The sequence below is a fragment of the Eubalaena glacialis genome, chromosome 11 (assembly GCF_028564815.1).
Source record: "Eubalaena glacialis isolate mEubGla1 chromosome 11, mEubGla1.1.hap2.+ XY, whole genome shotgun sequence".
In the NCBI taxonomy this organism is placed as follows: domain Eukaryota; kingdom Metazoa; phylum Chordata; class Mammalia; order Artiodactyla; family Balaenidae; genus Eubalaena; species Eubalaena glacialis.
In genome coordinates, this window is record NC_083726.1 from 28,234,789 (window position 1) to 28,255,825 (window position 21,037).

At 37.0% G+C, this 21,037-nt stretch overlaps 2 protein-coding genes across 4 annotated transcripts in view; one reads left to right on the forward strand and one right to left on the reverse strand.

The window, feature by feature from the left end:
• Nucleotides 1–1,248, forward strand: part of EEA1 (early endosome antigen 1) — a 125,016-nt gene extending 123,768 nt beyond the window's left edge. For all 3 annotated transcript variants that reach the window (XM_061205423.1, XM_061205425.1, XM_061205424.1), the window contains one exon: nucleotides 198–1,248. In XM_061205423.1, coding sequence (XP_061061406.1) covers nucleotides 198–320 — 123 coding nt within the window. In that variant the 3' untranslated portion in view covers nucleotides 321–1,248. The remainder of the gene's footprint in view (nucleotides 1–197) is intronic.
• Nucleotides 1,249–3,870: 2,622 nt separating this feature from the next.
• The window catches only part of PLEKHG7 (pleckstrin homology and RhoGEF domain containing G7), an 84,878-nt gene continuing 67,711 nt past the window's right edge, over nucleotides 3,871–21,037 (reverse strand). Inside the window, exons 13-17 of the mRNA XM_061205530.1 lie at nucleotides 20,938–21,031; nucleotides 14,929–15,008; nucleotides 12,832–12,985; nucleotides 7,748–7,845; nucleotides 3,871–6,720 (exon numbers count right to left, since the gene is read on the reverse strand). Coding sequence (XP_061061513.1) covers nucleotides 6,613–6,720; nucleotides 7,748–7,845; nucleotides 12,832–12,985; nucleotides 14,929–15,008; nucleotides 20,938–21,031 — 534 coding nt within the window. The 3' untranslated portion in view covers nucleotides 3,871–6,612. The remainder of the gene's footprint in view (nucleotides 6,721–7,747; nucleotides 7,846–12,831; nucleotides 12,986–14,928; nucleotides 15,009–20,937; nucleotides 21,032–21,037) is intronic.

Genomic DNA, 21,037 nt, shown 5'->3' on the forward strand with positions numbered 1-21,037 from the left:
AGTACAGTATCTGATTAAATAGGAAGCATTCAAATTAACTAAGGGATTAAATCGACATACTGAGATTTTATATTATTAAATGCTTATCACTTGAAAGTTAGTATACCTTCACAGTGAAGTCTGCTGTATTCTTGTAGTCTCATAATACTTTTGGTATAGTTTTTATGCTTAAAAATGTTTAATTTTTGTATTTACAGCATCACTGCAGACAATGTGGAAATATCTTCTGTGCTGAGTGTTCAGCCAAAAATGCCTTAACTCCTTCTTCCAAGAAGCCTGTTCGTGTCTGTGATGCATGTTTCAATGACTTGCAAGGATAATGGGTTATCTCAACTTCAGAGTAATATTACACTAACATTAGATTTTTAATAAATACACTTAATAGAGATCTTGGACTACTACTATTCGGTTTGGACAGTGGTTGCAATACTAAACCAAATTAGAATTCATATATTTTGGAATGTTATCAAGTAAAACTCTTCTATTTTTGTGAGACTCGAGCCCATCTTTCATTACTTTTTTCCATTTACCCCGGAACAGCTTTCATGCCAAGTTTAGAAGTAGCCAATGAAATGTAAATAAATTTTGGACGGAAAATAGCAATGTATTTTTTTAAATATAATTTCATTGTTCAGAAATGACATGAATGCACTTCCATAGCTTACTTCTTCTTTCTCCCACATTTAGTATCAAGAAATGTACATGGGTGATGTTACCATATCAGATATGTTGTACAGTAACACACTAATTATATTAAATATTCTCATTGTGAAATGCATAGAACTATAAAGCTTTTTTTCCCTTACACACAGGTCCATAGCTCAGTTGCATTGTTATGTTACAAATTTACTACTCAAGTGTTCCAAATACAGATTATATTTAAATATTAACCATGAATTCAAACATGGTTTTTATTTTAACAATATTGATTAAATTCTCTTGGGTGGATTTTATGAAAACCTCTGGAAAATTAATTTGTTTATTTTATGGTTATCCTTGGGTTGTATTTTAAAGATTAGGGTTAATTTTTCTTTTTGTCTTTTTCTATTTCATTTTGAAACTCCCACGTAGTCTTAATTAAGAATCCTACAAAACTTCCCACCCTCATCCCCAGTTGGAAGGTGAATAATAGAAGTTGTATAATGGTCCTATTCTCTGTTTAAGTGGGAAGTCTTCTGAGATTAGCCTTCATTTTATATCCTCATTTTGTCTCTCCAGCATCAAGAATCTGAATTTGCTTTTTTAATGGATCTGCTTTTTTCAAGGTAATTTGGTTTAACCTTCTCAAGCATAGCTCAGCTTCACTGTAATTGTTTTATAGATTTTGCATCTTAAAGCTAGTAACTGATATTGCTATAGTCTTATCTGTGAAAACAAATACAAAATGGTAAGCAGACATTAAATATTCTGCTTTATATTCTCTTCTTACCTAATAGGGAAGAATTTTTTAAAGTTTTAAATTTGACTTAAATTTTAAAAGGTTCAGAGTTTGGGGTTCCATATCAACTGTGTATCTGTTTACTTTGCAAAAATAATGCTATGAAATTACCTTGAAATAACAGTTGGATAATAGAGTATTGCCAAAAACAGATGTATTTAGGAATCCCCAAATTATAACTAGAACTGAAACAGAATGGCAAATTGAGGGTAATTAAAAATTAGCTTATTTGGATGCTGAACAATGGAATTGAACTTTAATTTATCATAGTCTTATTAATTTGGAAAATTGGAGAACATCTGAAGAGAAAACTCATTAATATTGGTTTATTACTCTAAGAAGAAATGTAAAGATATATATTCATTCAGTGCAATCATTTGGTAATAGGGAAGGATGGGAGCTAATATTTCATTTACAATACATAGTTTATAATGTACACTTGCTTTCAAATATCATGCTGAAATCACATTATCATGTTTATGCTCTTCCTATAATATATACAAACAAAGAGATTGCCATATATTCATTTAATTATTTAAAAAACCCATTTAAGTAAACTCTGTTGTCAGTAGCTACTAAGGACCCTGACTGAGTCCCTGGACTCGGATAAACATATATCCTTGAGCGTACAGAATGAAGAAATACAGTGGATCTTTATTAAAAATAAGTTGGATAATAAAAATTGAGCTAAAATCATTTATGCATTTTCATATAAATTCAAATAGTCTTAATTCTACACTTATAAGTAAATTAATAAGCATGTTGGAAAAACATATTCACAGCACCATTGTTATTATTTTTTTATGATATGAAACTTCACGGGAATTCTTCTGGCTTAGAATATCTGTTCACTCATCTCCTAATTGGGTGCACTGAAGGCCTTTCCCTGCCTTGTCCCCCCACCCACATATTCATAAAAAATTGTGGGGACAACAAATACAACCATATGTATTTGAGTGATTTTCTACTTTTCATCTAGCTAATCTCACTTCCTAGGCCCCAAATAATTAGGCTATTATATTTAGAAATGAAACAATATTTTGCTATTAATTTCACCAATAAGGTGTTTTGGAAACAAAAATTAAAGGGTTTTCTGTTTCTTTTAATTAAAAAGTCATCTTCTGAGTGCTTATTGGTTCTACATTTTAGATGTCTGCTGGTACTATTTGTCAGTGATTTACAGCTGGCACGTATGGCGTCCCAGCTCTAATGCAAAGCCTACTGGCATCACGTGTTAGTAAATTCTAAACCCAAGCACAGAAACGTGAGTTAAAATCAAGTCTTGCTGGGTTAGTGTACAATAAAATATACCTACAGAATTTTTAGTAGAAAGAAGACAAAGCTGCTGGTATAGGATTTATTTTGAAGAAAAGTGGGAAACAAACACAAAAACCTCAATGCAGTGTATAATTTTGTTCAACTACCTCTTAATGTGGAATTAGCTAGTTTAATAGTTTCTTCACAGTAATGTTACATAGTAACTGCCAAATTTGTTAGTTCCCCATCTCTCTTGAAAAGGCTTTATGATTATTTTATAGTTTTGGGAACTTTAAAGCCACTTTTTTTTAACCTTGCATTTGCATAAAGATGTTTAGCTTTTAAGTGGAAAGCGAATTATGATCATATATTTTGATATTCATGACCTATTTGACTATAGCAGTTTTTTTAAAATGCACTTTGGCTATGAAACCATGGATGATTTGATCCATAAAATTTAAACGTGCCATCAATTTAGTATTCCTAGACAAGCGCTTGATGAATGGTATTCTGTAATTATATAATGTACCACACATTATTGTCTTAATTGCCGTTTGCCTGAATTTTAATGATCAGTTATTGTTGCAAATGTGAATACTGTGCATAAACTTACTAAATTTATGTAAAATTGTATAAAATAGAATTGGAAATAGCTAGGTTCTCTCCCTGTAGAAGTAGTGAATTTATTGTAACATGATGCAGTTATGTATATGACATTCTGTACTTCTTGAACTGGATCATATATTCATAACTTCTGTAGATACTTTTGCATGAATATTTTGTTTAGTTTTTGGATTCATTGTATTTACTACTTGTGATCATGTAGTTGTGCCTTATTTGTGAGAGAGTTTAGCTCAGTAAATACTGTGGTTTCTAAACTCAGTGAGTGGAAGGTTATTGATTATAAATGTAACTGATAAATTATATAACATTTGAATCTGTATAAAGAACAATGGAAGAATCCTTTATTGAATTGTTGCTTTTTTAAAAAATATGCTAAAGATATTAAAAATAATTTCTAGTAGATATATTGTGACTAAATTATTTTGTCTATTTAAAAGAGGTAAGATAGTAGCCATTTTACATTAATTTATTTACAGATTTAGAACTTTGCACTTGGATATAGACAGACAATGGGTGTGCTTTATTTTTTTAAATTAATTTTTATTGGAGTATAGTTGCTTTACAATGTTGTGTTTGTTAGTTTCTAGTGTACAGCAAAATGAATCAGCTATACGTATACATATATCCCCTTTTTGGATTTTCTTCCCATTTAGGTCACCACAGAGCACTGAATAGAGTTCCCTGTGCTATACAGTAGGTTCTCATTAGTTAGTTATCTATTTTATACATAGTATCAATAGTGTGTGTATATATATGTCAATCCCAGCCTCACAATGGGTGTGCTTTAATGTTCAACTAAGAATAGTAATTAAGTTCATATTTCAAGAGAAATTACTAATGCTATTTTGCTCGAGACATCCCCTTCTCATTTCATTCATTATTGAGAAAAATTAGCAAAACTAAAAAATACTAAACAATATTAATCTCCTCTTTCATTGTACATTTAATAACCAGGTGACCATTTCAAGGCTCAATGTACCATTGCTTTTTACTGATTTTTTTCCCCTGGAAACCAAAGTTCCAGAAGTGATTTTTCATTTTACTCTAATGTGTTTCCCTCTGAAGAGAATAATGTGTATATCCTCAAGCACTTAATATATTATATATTAGATATGCTCTCTTATGAGCTTTATAGAATTTCACTTTAAGTACATAGTATATTCTTTTAAGTTTTATCTTATTGTGGTAAGAACAGTTAACATGAGATCTACTCATTGTAAAAGTAGTACAACTACTTTTGTTGAGAGTAGTACAACTCTCGACAACTCTTGTAAAAATGTACAGTACAGCAGATCTCCCGAGCTTACTCATTTTGCTTAACTGAAACTTTATGCCCATTGATTAGTAACTCCCCATTTCCCCCTACCCCCAGCCTCTGGCAACTACCTTTCCACTCTTTTTGATTCTATGAATTTGAGTATTTTAGAAATCTCATGTAAGTGGAATCATGCAGTATTTGTCTTTCTGTGACTGACTTATTTCCCTTAGCATAATGTCCTCAAGGTTCATCTATGTTGTTTCATATTTTTCAAGGCTGAATAGAATTCCACTGTATGTACGTACCAGAGTTTCTTGATCCACTCATCTGTTGGTGAACATTAAGGTTTTTTCCACATCTTGGCTATTATGACTAGTGCTGCAGTGAACATAGAAGTGCTAATATTTCTTTGCATATTGCATATTTTAAAGCTGTTTTACATCTTAACTAATTAAATTTACATGTTAATTTAGTCAATCTTTTTCTCCCTTTAATGAGATTTAAGGGAGAAAATAGTTTTATACATATAAACAAATATATGTTTACTGGACTCGGACTAAAAGGAATTTTGGGAGATCACCTAGTCCATTGCCCTTTTCCTAAGTTGACTGATATCTAGAAATCCTTGCAAGACAATTGTTAATTTTTTTCTAAAAAAAATACATATTTTTCATCTCTAAGAACTCACTTGAAATTTGTTCTCCTGTACTTTGCCTTTTTTTCTCATTTATTCTTAGGCATTGACCATAGTTACTGCTTTCCTGATTTTCCTTTCATTTTCACTTATTCCTAATAAATATGACATTATTATACAGGGGCTGTGACCCTCCATTCTAATGGTGCTTGGCCCTTAAAAAGAACTGTTATGCTGCACTTGTCTATACTGCCTGGTTTACATGGTGAAATCACATTTTTCTCAAAGAATTAACTGTGCACGTGACTTCCCCAAGCATCATCCTTTCTATCCCATTCTCCAGCTTAAGGAGATCAGTTAAGGTGTCATTTGTCTTGCAGTCCAAGTTGATAAATTTACTACTTCCATTTTGGAAACTGCAAAAGATACCATGTCTGAAATTGAAATCTGTGGATTTCCTTTTGATATAATCTGACTATAAGAACTAGTTCCTTACATGCAGTTAATAGTATATTCCACCATGATAATAGTTCAAGCTATCTTTCTTAAGAAATTCTAATGATGTTTCAAGTCCTGCCAAATAAGACGAAGTAACTGTACTGTGCTCACACACACACACACACACACACACACACACACATTCAAAACCAGAAAGAAGTTTTATGACAAACTCCACTGTTCTTCAAAAAATGAAATTTAGAGAAAGATACCCTACTATTTCTATGAAATTTCCCAAGTAAAACTGTTAACTGGTGAAACTGGAACAGATATTTGCTTTTTCTTTCTTAAAACAATGGAATTTAGTCTTTGGGATTTTCTCCTTCCATGTTAAGAGTTATCTAAAGTATACCTGAGATAAATAAACTGTTGGCGACTAGGAATTTAAAAACTGCTAAGATGGAGACCTTATTATTCATTGCTTAGTATGTTAAAAGAGCAATCAAACTTTGTATGAGGTAGGACTGTAGAGCAGTAAGGCTGATTTATAAGTCATGTAGGAAACTTGGTTTCATTACAGATATACACAAAGTAAGATGCTAGAATTCATATCAGATGCAAGCAGTGGGCATTGTTTTCCTCCTGATACTGCATTTACCTGATCATTCACCTTTTACGAATTATAATAGCATCATACTTCCCTCGCCCCTCTTGCAAGCCTGACTGAAGCACTATAACATAGTCTGGATATCAGCATGTATACACTTACCAAGAAATTCCTTCCGGTTCAAATTTGTTGCAGCCGTTATTACTCTACCCTGAGGAATTTCCTAGCTTAAATTCTGGAACTTCTTTAAAATGCACATTTTCTTTTAGCTCATTACTAGGTAAGTGTTACAAGTTTGAATGAAAGAATACCTTAATCCCTAATGTCTAAAAAGGTGTGCCACTTGTTTTAGGTCCCTAAATTTCCGAGGATTCTGCAGGCAAAGTGAATAAGGACATCTTCTTGGTTTCCTGACTCTTGGTGAAGCAACAGATTGCTGCTGTTAATTGTGCAATCCATGTTTTCTGTTAAGAAAGAAAAAAGAAATATATAGAGAGAAGAGAATGTTAAATTTCTCACATATTTGGATTAATATTTCCCTTTGTATTTGTTGACTCGCTCTTTAAAACTGAAGACTGATGAAACATTTGCATATGTTTCCCATTTTCTTTCTTAAATCGAATATATCATAAATATCTCTAATCACATATGAAAATGCAAATGGATTAGATGAGTATGGTATGCAAGTTGGATAAACAGTTGTGAGTAATCAAGAAACCATAATAGTCAATGATGGCTAATTACAAAGATGAATACTGGGAATATAAGATGAATACTGGGAATATAAGTAGTTTGAAAGCTGAATTTCTTGAATTTCCACTTTGTGTGGAAACAGAAGTTATTAATCAGTGGCATAACTTGAAAAACAGACTGAGGGAGGAAATTGACTCCTTGAAAATAATGTAGTCTTCCATTAATTGTCTGGCCACATTGCTGCCCTGATGAAAGCCTACCAGGGGAAAGACAAAAATGGAAACTTCTAAGATAAAGAAACCAGAGTCAGATAGGCAGCTGCTCTTCAGCTCCATAGCTGTAAAAACAGTAGCATAGTTTCAAAGGGTAAAGAGAAGACTTGACACAGTTCATTTCTGCAGGAGCCCCTCACTTAAGCTGGCATCATACTATTTGCATACTGGGGCTTTGGAAATTGATCAGAGCATCTTAAAAATCAAGCATGCAATCCAAAGCAGTTCTCCCCCCATTTCCTACAGACCCCCCAGAAGTCAGAGGCAGCTCTTGAGCTTCTGCCACAGGAGAAAATGAGGGAGGCTGTGTCAACACTGGGGATGTAAGAAGATGGTCAGTTCTGAGGTTTCTGAGCCTGGTATGGTCTAGATATTCATATCCTTCCCCTCCTTCCAACCTACCCCCTTCCCAAAGCAGGAGAGGAAAATACACAAAACTTTCCATTCACTGTTCCTTAATGAGCTTGGGGTGTGATTTTTTTCCTTAAGTCTGAAGAATCAAAACCTACAAAATTGAAATACATACCTTGATGTTTTCTGTTTGGGCTTGTAATAAGAATGCTGCTATACACTGTCGATAGCTGTTTTCATGTTGTATGAGGAAAGAATTTCTCAGCCCAAAGACTAGAAAAACATTAAAGACAAAGAGCCAAAGCATTTAATATGAAATCCACAGTTTCTCAGTACAAGAACCTGGATTTTTGTTTGTTTATTAATGAGTGTGGGAGGTTTATGTCAATTAAAAAAGAATCTGATTCCAAGACCAAGACTTCACTGCTATGTCCAAAGAGAGCCCACTTAAATATGAAAACCTTTTCTTCCTTAGCCAATGACTTCTGGGGCTTGAGGAAATACATGCATTTATGGCTTAAGTGATGGAAAATGCGTTCCTTCCCAAGGAAAAAGCTTAGCATAATAGGTAGATTTTGTGTGTGTAAAATATAAATACAAATACGAAAAATAATACAATCATTGTTTCTTTGACCTCCACCACTCCTTTTAAAAATGTTTTATTTTTGTACTTAAAGGGAAGTCACATCAAAACAACAGTTAAATTAAGATGTAGCAAAAATACAAAACCACCTGAATGCTTCACGGCAGTCCAAGAAAAGCCAAAAAAATGGACTCAAATAAAATCCAACATCCACCAAATTATGTGAAATGTAAAACAAACAAAAAAAATGTTGGCATGGTTTCTGTGTTTGAAAAGAAACAGTCTGTTCTGTCATTTCCTAGCTGGTCTCTTAAAGAAATGATAGGAGATACTAGGAGAGCAGATTTTCCTTTTTTTATACAGCTGGAGCTCTTAAAATGAAAGTGTCTTCCTTGAATTATTTATACAGCACCAGGAATAAAATTTTGCAGCCTATACATTCTTTCTACAGTCAATTTATGTTTAGGAACAAACAAAACCAAACCAGGGCTGGCTCTGGGTCAAAACAAGTACTTCAGAGAGGAGGAGGAGAACACTGACTTCCTGGATGATCATTAAGCTGATGCTTGCTCACAGTCATTATTTCTGTTCCTTGAAGTTTGTGGGTTTAATTCAGACTCACTGAGGCAAGTTGGGCCTCATTTCAGAATCAAAGCAAATGTGAGGCTTTTATTTTCTTAACTGCAAGAACTACTTCACTATTACAGATTGTAATAGTCTAAACCTCATAATTCCTAAATTCTACACAACAAAGCCTGTCAAGGTCATGAAATTCTGTCCAGCTTCTCTGGGGTGAGAGGACTTAAACCTATGAAAATGACTTTCTGGAAAAAAGATCTGGCTGTTTTTGTTCTACTCCCTGATTTTTCTCCTTATAAATTCCCTGTAGTAAGTGAGGCTTTAAAGATCAGGTTGTTGTTCTTGGCTGGATTTCAGAATCCATGTTCCTCAAAATTGTAACTGTAGTTCTCAGTTATTTAAGGTATCCCTCATCTGTTTAGTTTGTAATATGGCTACTAAGGGCTTAATAAACAAAAGGACCTGGTATAGCTAGGCTTAGAAAATAAAATAAGGAGATAATAAATGGTCAGGAATAGCTTTTTTCTCCCTGATGTTCTAATATAATGATTAACAATTAATAGTTGACATCATTTATTCAGCACTTACTATGTACTAGGCACAGTGCTATGTATTTTTTTCCTTTTTGTGTCATTTAAACCACACAGCAACTGTATAAGATAGGTCAACTAACCCCAAATAGCCAAAACAATCTTGAGAAAGAAGAATGGAGCTGGAGGGATCACACTCCCTGACTTCAGACTATACCGCAAAGCTGCAGTAGTCAAAACAGTATGGTACCAGCACAAAAACAGATACAAAGATCAATGGAACAGGATAGGAAGCCCAGAAATAAACCCACGCACTTATGGTCAATTAACCTACGACAAAGGAGGCAAGAATATACAATGGAGAAAAGACTATCTCTTCAATAAGTGGTGCTGGGTAAACTGGACAGCTATTGTAAAAGAATTAAATTAGAATGTTCTCTAACACCATACACAAAAATAAACTCAAAATGGATTAAAGACCTAAAAGTAAGACCAGATACTATAAAACTCCTAGAGGAAAACATAAGCAGGACACTCTCTGATATAAATTAAGGAGATATTTTAAGCAGCAGTAAGCAGCAATATTTCTTTGGATCCATCTCCTAGAGTAATGAAAACAAAAGCAAAAATAAACAAATGGGACCTAATTAAACTTAAAAGCTTTTGCACAGCAAAGGAAACCATAAAACAAAAAGACAACCTACAGAATAGGAGAAAATATTTGCAAATGATGCGACCGACAAGGGATTAATTTCCAAAATATACAAAGAGCTTATAAAACAACCCATCAAAAAATCGGCAGAAGACCTAAATAGACATTTCTCCAAAGAAGATACACAGATGGCTACAGGCACATGAAAAGATGCTCAACATCACAAATTATCAGAGAAATGCAAATAAAAACTACAATGAGGTATCACCTCACACTGGTCAGAATGGCCATTATCAAAATATCTACAAATAATAAGCTGGAGAGGGTGTGGAGAAAAGGGAATCCTCTTAACACTGTTGGTGGGAATGTAAACTGGTGCAGCCACTATGGAGAACAGTATGGACGTTCATTAAAAAACTAAAAATAGTGTTACCATATGATCCAGCAATCCTACTTCTGGGCATATATCTGGAAAAGATAAAAACTATGATTTGAAAAGCTACATGCACCCCCAGTGTTCATAGCACTATTTACAGTAGCCAAGACATGGAAACAACCTAAACGTCCATCGAAAGATGAATGGATAAGGATGATGTGGTGTGTGATGTGTATACACACACACACACACACACACACTGGAATATTAGCCGTAAAAAAGCATGAAATAATGCCATTTACAGCAACATGGATGGACCTAGAGATTATCATATAAAGTGAAGTAAGTCTGAGAAATACAAATATCATATGATACCACTTATATGTGGTAATCTAAAAAAGGGATACAAATGAACTTATTTATAAAACAGAAATAGACTCACAGACATGGAAAACAAATTTATGGTTACCAAAGAGGAAAGGTGGGGGAGGGATAAATTAGGAATTTGGGATTAACAGGTACACACTACTATATATAAAATAAACAACAAGGACCTACTGTGTAGCACAGGGAACTAAGCTCAATATCTTGTAATAACCTATAATGGAAAAGAATCTGAAAAAGAATATATATGTATGTATAACTGAATCATTTTGTTGTATACTTGGAACACTGTAAATCCACTATACTTCAATTAAAAAAAAAAAAGGTCAACTAATTCCCACTTACAAATGAGGGCACAGATTAGGTGAATTTCTCCAAGGTCACACAGCTTGTGAATAATATAGCCAGGATTTGAAACTAGGTCTCTGTCACTCCAAAGCACAATCTCTTCTTTTTTCAGACTTTACTCTGTCTCACTCTACAGCTATTCTACCTCATGCACTGTATCTGAACAGTTAAAATAACCACCAGAGCAATGAGAAAAATATTTAAAAAACAGAAATGAAATGGTAGTGACAAGTCAAAAAGTAACAAAAGATGGTGGAAGTATGGTTTTTAAAAAGGTATTGATTTTATTTAAAAAAAAAAAGAAAAAGGAATACAGGAGAAAAAACATGCATCTCCCAAGGGAATCCTGTGATGTCAGATTTCCCATAAAGTCCAGCTGGCTGGCAGGGCTGTGGCTGACCTGAGCCCACGGCTGCTTCCCTCTCTTGCTTGGGGGATCTGACACCTTCCTCCACTCACATCCATTTATCGTGGCAGAATCTTCTATCTATGGCCACTGTAGTAAGAAGGTTGTGCTCCTCTGAGATGCCGCTTTTTAGGCTTGCTCAGGAAAGCTCTCTGGTTTATGCAGACTTTGGCCTGTGACAGTGATTGGTCCGTGCCAAATCTGATCTAAGAGGCCTTAAGGCCTGACCAGTTGCTTTTCAGCAAATCTTAGTAGACACAGAAAGAACAGACAAGGGAGGCAGAAGGCTCTAGTTCTGGATACAGGTTTCCCCTCATTGGAGCCCGCTGCTCTTGGGGAGAGAGTTTGCATCCATTCACGAGTTAAACATTTAAATATACAACTTAGTTACATAACTTAATGATGTGAATTTTTGCTATTGTTATTATTCATTGCTGTATTCACTGTGTAACGTGGCTCTGCTGAGCCACAGGTCCTGTGCTAATGACTGGTGCTCTGGGCTTGGCTGCTGGAGTGGGAATGGCAGGACATGGACAGTGCTCCCTCTTTTCCTGCTCCTCCCTTGGGACAGAAAGGCACTCCCCTCCTGCTTGGCTTTGCTGGTCTTCTAGCAGCCTGTCCCCAGGAAAGAATGACGGATGCTTCCTTCTGAACACTGCTGCCACCCACCTAGTACTAAGTAGGCCAGAATGTCCTTCAAGTCCCTCCGAGGCCCAGGGCTTTCCTGACAGGATTTATTGATCTTTCATTATTCTGAGAGCTCCATCTTTGTAACTCCAGGGCACTTACAGAGTGCCTGGTTCACAGGAGACACTCAGGAAATGCTTGAAAAATAAACAAAAATATACATTTCTGATCTGTACACATGATGTATATGTGTATATGTATGTACATATACATATTTATATATTTATTTCTGGCATTTTTCTATAGAGCAATTGCAATAAAATATCTTAGGGTTGCATAGCATGTCATGGTTTACCAGTGCTTTAACAATAGCAATAGTACTAAAAATGGTTAACAGAATAACAATCCTAATAATAGCTATCATTTATTGAGTGCTTTACCTGCATTATTTCATTTAATTCTCATGACAGCTCACTGGGGTAGATATTATCCTGATTTTACCAAGATGAATCTGTGGCTTAGAAAATTTAAGTACCTTGCATACAGGGTCACACAGCCAGCAAGTGGCAGAGCTGGGTCATCCAAGCATTGGAAGCAAGTCCAATACTCTTTCCATAACTAGCCTGTAGAGTGAGTGATACTTAGCTACACAGGAACCCAGTATTATCTTTCATGAAGATTTAAATTAGATTCATGTCCTGTTACCAAAAAAAGGCCAACATAAAACTCTGGGATAGCAAACAGATGAGCTGAATGATGAAAATAGACACATACCTGATATGTGGAGTGGATCGAGACCTCTGACAACCAATCTGTCTAGTGGAATGGGCTGATCGAGTACCATACATGAACCACCTTCTCTGATTACTGTTTGTAGCTCAGGAATAAGTGAAGGGCACATTAAACCAGGGTCTGAGCCTCCAAGTTTCTAAAATTAAGGAGGAAAATAATGCAATAAGTAGGAAGTAAATATTGATGCACATACTTAAGGTACATCCTTAAGTAAACTGATTTTTAGAAACAACTGCTTGAAATCTAGCTTACTATTCTTTCTGGATCTTGAAAAGCATTTCCCAAAGTACACAGTGATTTAAAGCATAGTGTTTCTGATCCCCAAGTTTAATTACCTGAATAAATAAAAGGGTAATTTCATAGCTGGGAAACATTTAAATCATTATCACATCAATGGGAATATCTTCATTTCCAGTAGTATCCCTCTATGGTACTGAGTTAAATGAACAAGAAAGAGAAGCCTCATGTTGGCCAACTCTGTCCATGGGATCTTATACTAAAATCTAAATAAATAAATTCCATGCTCTATGATCTGTAAATAACTGAAATTGTTTTGAATATATAAAATACTGAATTTTTTTAAAAAAGGGTGTCAAAGATTGGGATGTACGTGAAGTATTTGTGCATTAAATAGCGAAGAGAAATTTAAAACAGATAACATTCCTTATTTCTTTTTCCAAAAAAATAAATGAAACCTGGTGTCTTCTCTGGGTGGTTCTCTCAGATTTATCAGACGGAAGAATTTAAAGAGGAATTTAAAACAGATAACATTACTTATTTTGGAATCAAGTTGTGAAGCATGAAACCAGAATATTATCTTATAATATGGCCAATAATGGGCTGCCACTAGTTCGTGGGCTCTGATTTGTGCCATTATGTAAAGAGAAGGTAAGCTGTGCTTAACGTCAGGTTTTTGAAGGGGACAGAGGTTTTTCAGAGCTTGCCTGTTCAGACATGCTAGCCTGGGTAGCTGAAAATAAGAGGCCATCCAAGTCTCAAAACTGTGACTTAATATTCTGCAACACACATTCCCTCCTCAACCACTGATCAACTATGCACGGATTGATTAATGGGTGTCTATTTTATTGCTTAAAGACCCTTAAATTATTTAGCTCAACTAACCAACATGCCATCTAGAAGCTTAGGTTATTAAAAGATCTGAGAGATCTAGTCTCATAATCTTACATCTGTGTAAGGCTAGTCGTTTAGTAAAGAAGTGAGTGGGTTAGAACAACATTAGTTATCTGACAGCCAAAAACATACTGCACATCCTCTTCCCGTCTCTAAGGGCAGGTGTCTGAGAGCTGCAGAGGAGGCCTCTTCCTGAAAGCACTCACACACACCAGTCAGGGAACAACTGTGAAATGGGACATTAGATAGAAAGCCTTTGGTGGACCATGAGACCCATGGCTTAACGGGGAGTAACGACAGTAATGGTAACCATTAATACTTAAGGGAGAAATCCCTATTCTTAGAAGAGATTTTGTGGCTCTAGCCCCTGGTGACTCGTTTTTTTCCTGTGATGCCAACTGTACATTTGTTTGGCTTCTGCAGTTCTTAATTATAGGCAGACACTGAGAGACCAGGGCTCCTTTCCACCTGCAGCCCCCAAAGCATCATTTCTCAGGAAGAACGTTGAGAACGGGTGGTAGATATCACCTCAGCACTTGGCAGCAGACGGTTTAGAGAGGCCCCCTGCTCTGGCAGCTTTTGTTGTGGTAGTCAATTTGGATGAGGAAAAGGCGGATATGGACAAAAGTATCTTAATTTCATTTGCTGAGGCAGGCCGGGCATAAAGTCCTGCGGCTTCTGGGACTCACCTCGGAAGTATACAGACTAAGTCATTCTAAAAATATACACACCCTTTGACATCCTTAAGAAATGGGACTTGCTTTTGTTACTGTTGTTTTTCAGTCCAGCACTCTAAGATGGAAAAAGCCAATATTTTTAAATGCCTCCATTTTTTAGAGGGTAAAGTCCGATTTGATGTATAAGAATCTTTTCTCTTTTTAACTCAACTTATTCAGAAATATTTCTAAACTCATTTAGCAGAATTATTTAGAGACAACAGCATTTTACCTTTTTGTTGCGCTTAGTTTTCGTAACTAAGAGGAAATCATCAAAGAGAAACAGATAAACATCTAGGAATCTTGTGCTTTCTGAGGAAAGAAAGAAGATGAAATTGGGGCTGGAAACAGTAAGCAGAGGTTTTTTTTTTTTCTTTTTTTAAGTCAAAGAATCCCTTAGAAAACAACACAGGTCGGGGATCAGGGCACACGAGGCTTGCAGCTCAGGAGGTTCCAATCACGTGGGTCAGAAAACTGCATTATGGTTGAATTGACTTCTCCCTAAGGCAGGGACTTGATGTGAGCCCACCCTTCCAACTTTAAAGACATTGTATTTGTAAGGCATTTCATGTGGATCTAAGGTTACTTGGATGATATTTGTCGTGGTTTCAGCTAAGCCTAGGACACATCTATTGACTAACAGAACTCCAGCATTTTGGCCTCTTGACTCATCTGTGTGGTCATTGGCAAAGGTATACATTACCAGGAAAAAAGGCACTTTGTCGTAGCTGTGGACTGAATTGCATCTCCCCCAAATTCTATGTGGAAGCCCTACCCCCCCCTCCCCACTGTGTATTTGGAATAAGGAAGTAATTAAGATTAAATGAAAGCTTGAGGACCCCTGATCTGACAGGGTGAATGTCATCCCCAGATCATGCGCTCTCTCTCTCTCTCTCTCTGCCATGCATGGACACTGAGAAAGCTGGAAAGAGAGCTTTCACCAGAAACTGAATCAGCTGGCAACTTGACCTTGAACTCCCAGCCTCCAGAACTGTAAGAAATAAATGTCTGTTGTTTAAGCCACCCAGTCTGTGGTATTTTGTTATGGTAGCCCTAGCTGATTAAGACAGTCACTAAAACAATTTGTTTCTTAAGTCTTACAATGTGTCTATACAAGCTTTAAATAATCTTCATGGGGCTTCCCTGGTGGCGCAGTGGTTGAGAATCTGCCTGCCAATGCAGGGGACACGGGTTCGAGCCCTGGTCTGGGAAGATCCCACATGCCGTGGAGCAGCTAGGCCCTTGCGCTACAACTACTGAGCCTGCGCGTCTGGAGCCTGTGCCCCGCAACAAGAGAGGCCACGACAGTGAAAGGCCTGTGCACCGCGATGAAGAGTGGCCCCCACTTCCTACAACTAGAGAAAGCCCTCGCACAGAAACGAAGACCCAACACAGCCAAAAATAAATATTAAAAAAAAAAATAATAATAATCTTCATGAAGCTTTATATTTACAAATGTATTTCTGATATCACTTTTGATAATAACTGAAGGCAAATAGGCTTTTCTACTTTTCCCTAAGAAGGGGATACTCGTAGAAAAGAAATAAAATATTAGAATGAGATATCCCCCTCTCAATTTAACTCTATCCCTTAGAAATTAGAAAAAGAAATGGTTAGTGAAGTAAGTCAGAAAGAGAAAAACAAATATCGTATATTAACGCATATATGTGGAACCTAGAAAAATGGTACAGATGAACCGGTTTGCAGGGTAGAAATTGAGACACAGATGTAGAGAACAAACGTATGGACACTAAGGGGGGAAAGCGGCGGGGCACTGGTGGTAGTGGTGGGGTGAATTGGGATTGACATATATACACTAATATGTATAAAATTGATAACTAATAAGAACCTGCTGTATAAAAAAATAAAATTCAAAAATTCAAAAAATAAAAAATTTTAATTTTTTAAATTAAAATTTTTTAAAATTAAAATTAATTTTTAATTTAAAATTAATCTGACAAAAGTTACCCTTTCCAAAAGTTCCCAAAATAGTAATTTATATTAGCATACCAAAAAAAAAAAAAGAAAAAAGAAATGGTTAAATTTAAATGATTTTAGAGGAATAGGCCGTCCTTGAGGGGGATGTGACAGGCACTTAAAGTAAATATAAGAAAAATCAGTAAATATTTTTTATTATTCTATTTTATTTATTTATATTTTTCTAGAAGTTCTTTCTCATATACATTTACCTGTGGAAACGAGACGTCTGAGGTTAAATTAATAAATAAAATATCTGGGATTCATTTTTAGTCTAAGTTTAGAGGAAAGATACTTTCTATATTTGCATAGAAATTAGATATTTTATTCAATCTTGAATTGTCCTTGGATAGTTTTTTTAATGTTTTCCATCACTACTAGAAACTCCTTTTTGCAAATTGGGCTGCAGCAAAGAATGCTGGTTGTCCCTTAAAAACCATTCTTCCCTTCTTTTGTAGTAATGAAATTTCCAAGTTTTAGTGGGTAGATGTTCACTGTGAATAAATACTACATCTCCCAGCTTTCCTTGTAGCTAAATATGACCAAGTGACTAAATTCTGACCAATGGAATACGAGCTAGAATGTAGGCAAATCGGTGACTCACCTTGGGGCCACAGAAGAAAGCAGTCTCTAGGATGGCAAAGCAAAGGAACATAAGAAACCCAGATCCCTTGTGGCTTCATGGAGTAAAGCTGTCATATAGCTCAGAATTTTACGTGTGAGATAAATAAACCGGTCTGTCTCCAAGAGCTGGCTTAATATCCTAACTAACACATAGGGTGAGGAATGGGACATTTGGACAATGCTAGACTTTTAAGACCTGTTTAATATTGCTTTCCCCACCCTCTGCCACTCCTATCTGAATTAGGTGAATGATCATTGTCAAAATGAAATAGCTTTGTTTTCTCCTTCTAACTTCAAGTATTTTAACAAACAGGTATGAGCATCTTCTATGTCCTAGACTTCATTCTAGGAAATGATGATTATTTTAGCTACCGTTTATTGAGGCCCTAGTTTTCCACCAAGCAGTCAACAAATACTGAGCACCTCCTATGCATCAACGATTAAGACAAAATCTCTCCTCAAAGAGCTTTAATTATAGTGAGAGCAGATACATAATAAACACAAACAAGATTTAAGATAAATTCAAGAACTGATAGTGCTAAAGTAAATATGGGATTACGAAAAAGGATGACTAAGGAGGAAGACTGTAGGCATAGAGTTAGAGTATTCACATTTATCATCCCAGGAGTTTGAAGCGATGTGCCACACAACCAGATACGAGACTTAACAAACTTGTGCAGTTCTAACTCGATTAGGTATTTATTTTTTCTCAAAGAGTCTGGCCTGTGGGGTTTTCATCACACTGCTAGAGAACAGAGCAGCGTCACTGACTTATTCTAGTTCTGCAGCAGCTTGAACAACGTGTGTTCTCTAGGTGCTACAGCTGCTGGGCCATCCTATTTGTCTGAACTTTACCTCTTTTTCTATTTAGAAATACCAGTCTGTGGGGAGCGTGCTGGCATGACTTCCAGTGGGAAGCTGGTTATGCTCCAAAAGTTATAAAAACTTGGACCTTCTGGGAATGAGAAAATGCACTTAATTTCAACACTACAGTTTTTAAGGCTAGAAGAAATTTTGAAACATAATATATTAGTGGTGGATACCATCGTCATCATGGTTATCACCATCACCATCATCATCATCAATATTTACAGAAGAGATTAAGAGAATTTAAACAATTTCCCCAAAGCCCACAGTTGGGGCTAGACCCCCTAATTCTTGGTCCAATGCTTTTTCCATTCAAAATGATGTCCTGTTTCTTCTAACACTATTACCCCCACCGACACCATATCTCTATGCCAACTCCGAGCCAAAGTCCCAGTGACTTTAAACTTGATTTGACACTACTATATGACACATCCCTCTCTGGTGAAATCTGACTAACAGCATGTGCTGTCAGACAGGAGCCTGGTGTTAGTAATGCTTACGTAGGTCATCGCCATTCTACCACATTTGACTCTACAAGAAACTTTTCCTGAAAAGTTGGGTTGAACCATAACGACTCCTTCTTAGGCCAGTCTCCCACCCATGCTTCCATGACAAGCACCCCCATCCCACTTGATATGTGAGTACACATCTGACGCGGCTTTTCACCAAGAGATTTTTCATGGTCACGTTCATCCAGCCTCTATGTGGCCTCCCATCACATCCACACCTGAACCCTAAAACTGACTCCCTGACCCACTCCCTGCGCCACCCTCAGGGTCATCTACCAACCTTTCAGGTAGATAGATAAGCACACTTGAAGGTCTTCGACTCATTTCCTCTTCATCCATTTTATCAATCATAAAGTCCTCCTGTTTTTGCCTTCGAAATAGCTCTCACATTTATCCTTTTTGATCCACGTCCATTTCTAACATTTTAGGATAGGCTGGTGCGTCTCACAGTTGGGAATTTGGTAGATAGGGGGAAGAGGTGAAATAAAATCTCTCATGATTCCAGGTGGAGGCCAATTTTGCAGGGAAAGGCATAGGATTGTACACAGAACTGTGTTTTGCTTCATTACTTTTGGTTTTGGTTGGATTTGGCTTTGTCACAATGATATTATTTTTGAAATTGTAAAAGAAAGGGTAAGATTGTTATCTTTCCAAATGAAAGTGGGAGGGGAGTGGTCTACAGGTGGAGAATGGTTGAGAAACACAGGCCCAGGCTCTTCCCACCCCATCCTGCTTCACTGTGGCGCCTTCAGGCTGGTCTCTCTGCTTCGGTCTCCTCCTCTAGCGATTTTGTGTATTGCTTCCCATAACTCTTTCTTCAACACCCTTTTAAGCCTTCATGTCCCTAAGCACTCAGTGGCTTCTTGTTGCCTGCAATTTCCTGGCTGGGTCCCTCTGGCTTTCAAGGCAGTGGCTATGATTCTGGAAGCCTGCTAGGGTGAGGCAGCCTGGCTTGGATCTGGATGCTGCCGTTAACTTGCCACCAAGTGACCTTGAGCATGATACAGAACCTCCCCAAGTCTCACCTGTGACATGGGATTAAATGTAACTTCTCTGCATAACTCACTGGAAGGAAAAAATGCATGAAAAAGCCCTTTGATATAAAAAGCTGGGCATGTCTATGTTTCGAGTTGGCGGTTGCCTGAGGGGGTTATGTCCCAAGCTGACATCTGGCGCTATCCCTAAAATAGAGCAGGTTCTCAACAGGTGTGTACTGAATAAGGAATTACTGCCTGGTACCCCCCAAAAGATCTCAGGTAACCTCACATCCCACAGGGCTTCACACACCGTAGGTGCTCAATCAAGATTTTGTGAAGAAATGAATCAATGAATGAATGCAAATCTTATTTCAGTCGGGCAGCCCTTTCTGATAACATTTACTGAGCACTGACTCTCTGCCAACCATTCTTTCAAGTGCTTATACATCCATTAGCTCATTTAATCCTCACAACAACGAGGGGACACTGCAGCATGGGGAGATTGCTGTAAGTGGCCCCAGGTTACACAGGCAGCAAAGGCTGAGCTGGGAAGGGAATCTGGCAGGCAGCCTCGGGGATCACCCTCCTAACCACGCGCTGTGAGCCTATTCTCTCAAGTGGCTTCTGCCTCCAAGCCTTTTCTCTTGCTGTGCTTTTCATCTGGGATGTCCTCCCTCCTGTCCTTTCACTGAACTACACCCTTCTATCCCCCCAAAGCCCGCCTCCAGTCCCATGGACCACATGAAGCCTTTCCTGGGTACTCCAGCATCGGACTCTCTTCTGGACTTAGACTGCAGGTCTGCTCATTATGGCAGCGCTTCCCAACTACAGGGAAAGGATTATCCAGAATAATGACTTTTCTATCCTCCAATGGTACCTACACAATGCAACATGTGTTACATAACAGGTTCTCAGTCAACACTGAGAGTATGATTGCCCAGCTCACTGGGGGAGTAAAATGAGGGTGGTAACAGCTGACATTGAGTAGTTACTATATTCCAGACCTTGAGCTAAGCTCTTCACATATGTTACTTCACTTTAACATTGAGCTTGTAAGACAGATATCGTTATCCCATTTGACAGAGAGAAAACGGAGGGCATGTGGCTAGTTACGTCGTGGTTTGATCAAGCTGGAGTCTGCGTGACTCCATAGGATGCTCTCTGATTCACATCTTCCATCGCCTTGGCCATAAGGAAATACAGTTCTTGCCACCCTTCGATAAGCAACAGTTGGACAAGTTACAAGGTAGTAAAGATGTTGGGTTTGTAAAGGAAGCAGTTATTTACCTGCAAGAGTTAATTTTCCTTCATAGAGAAGGTGTCTGTTGGTTGGTGACAGGATGTTTTCTGCCATGTGTTCTTTAAAAATGTGTTTCAGGCACTGGCA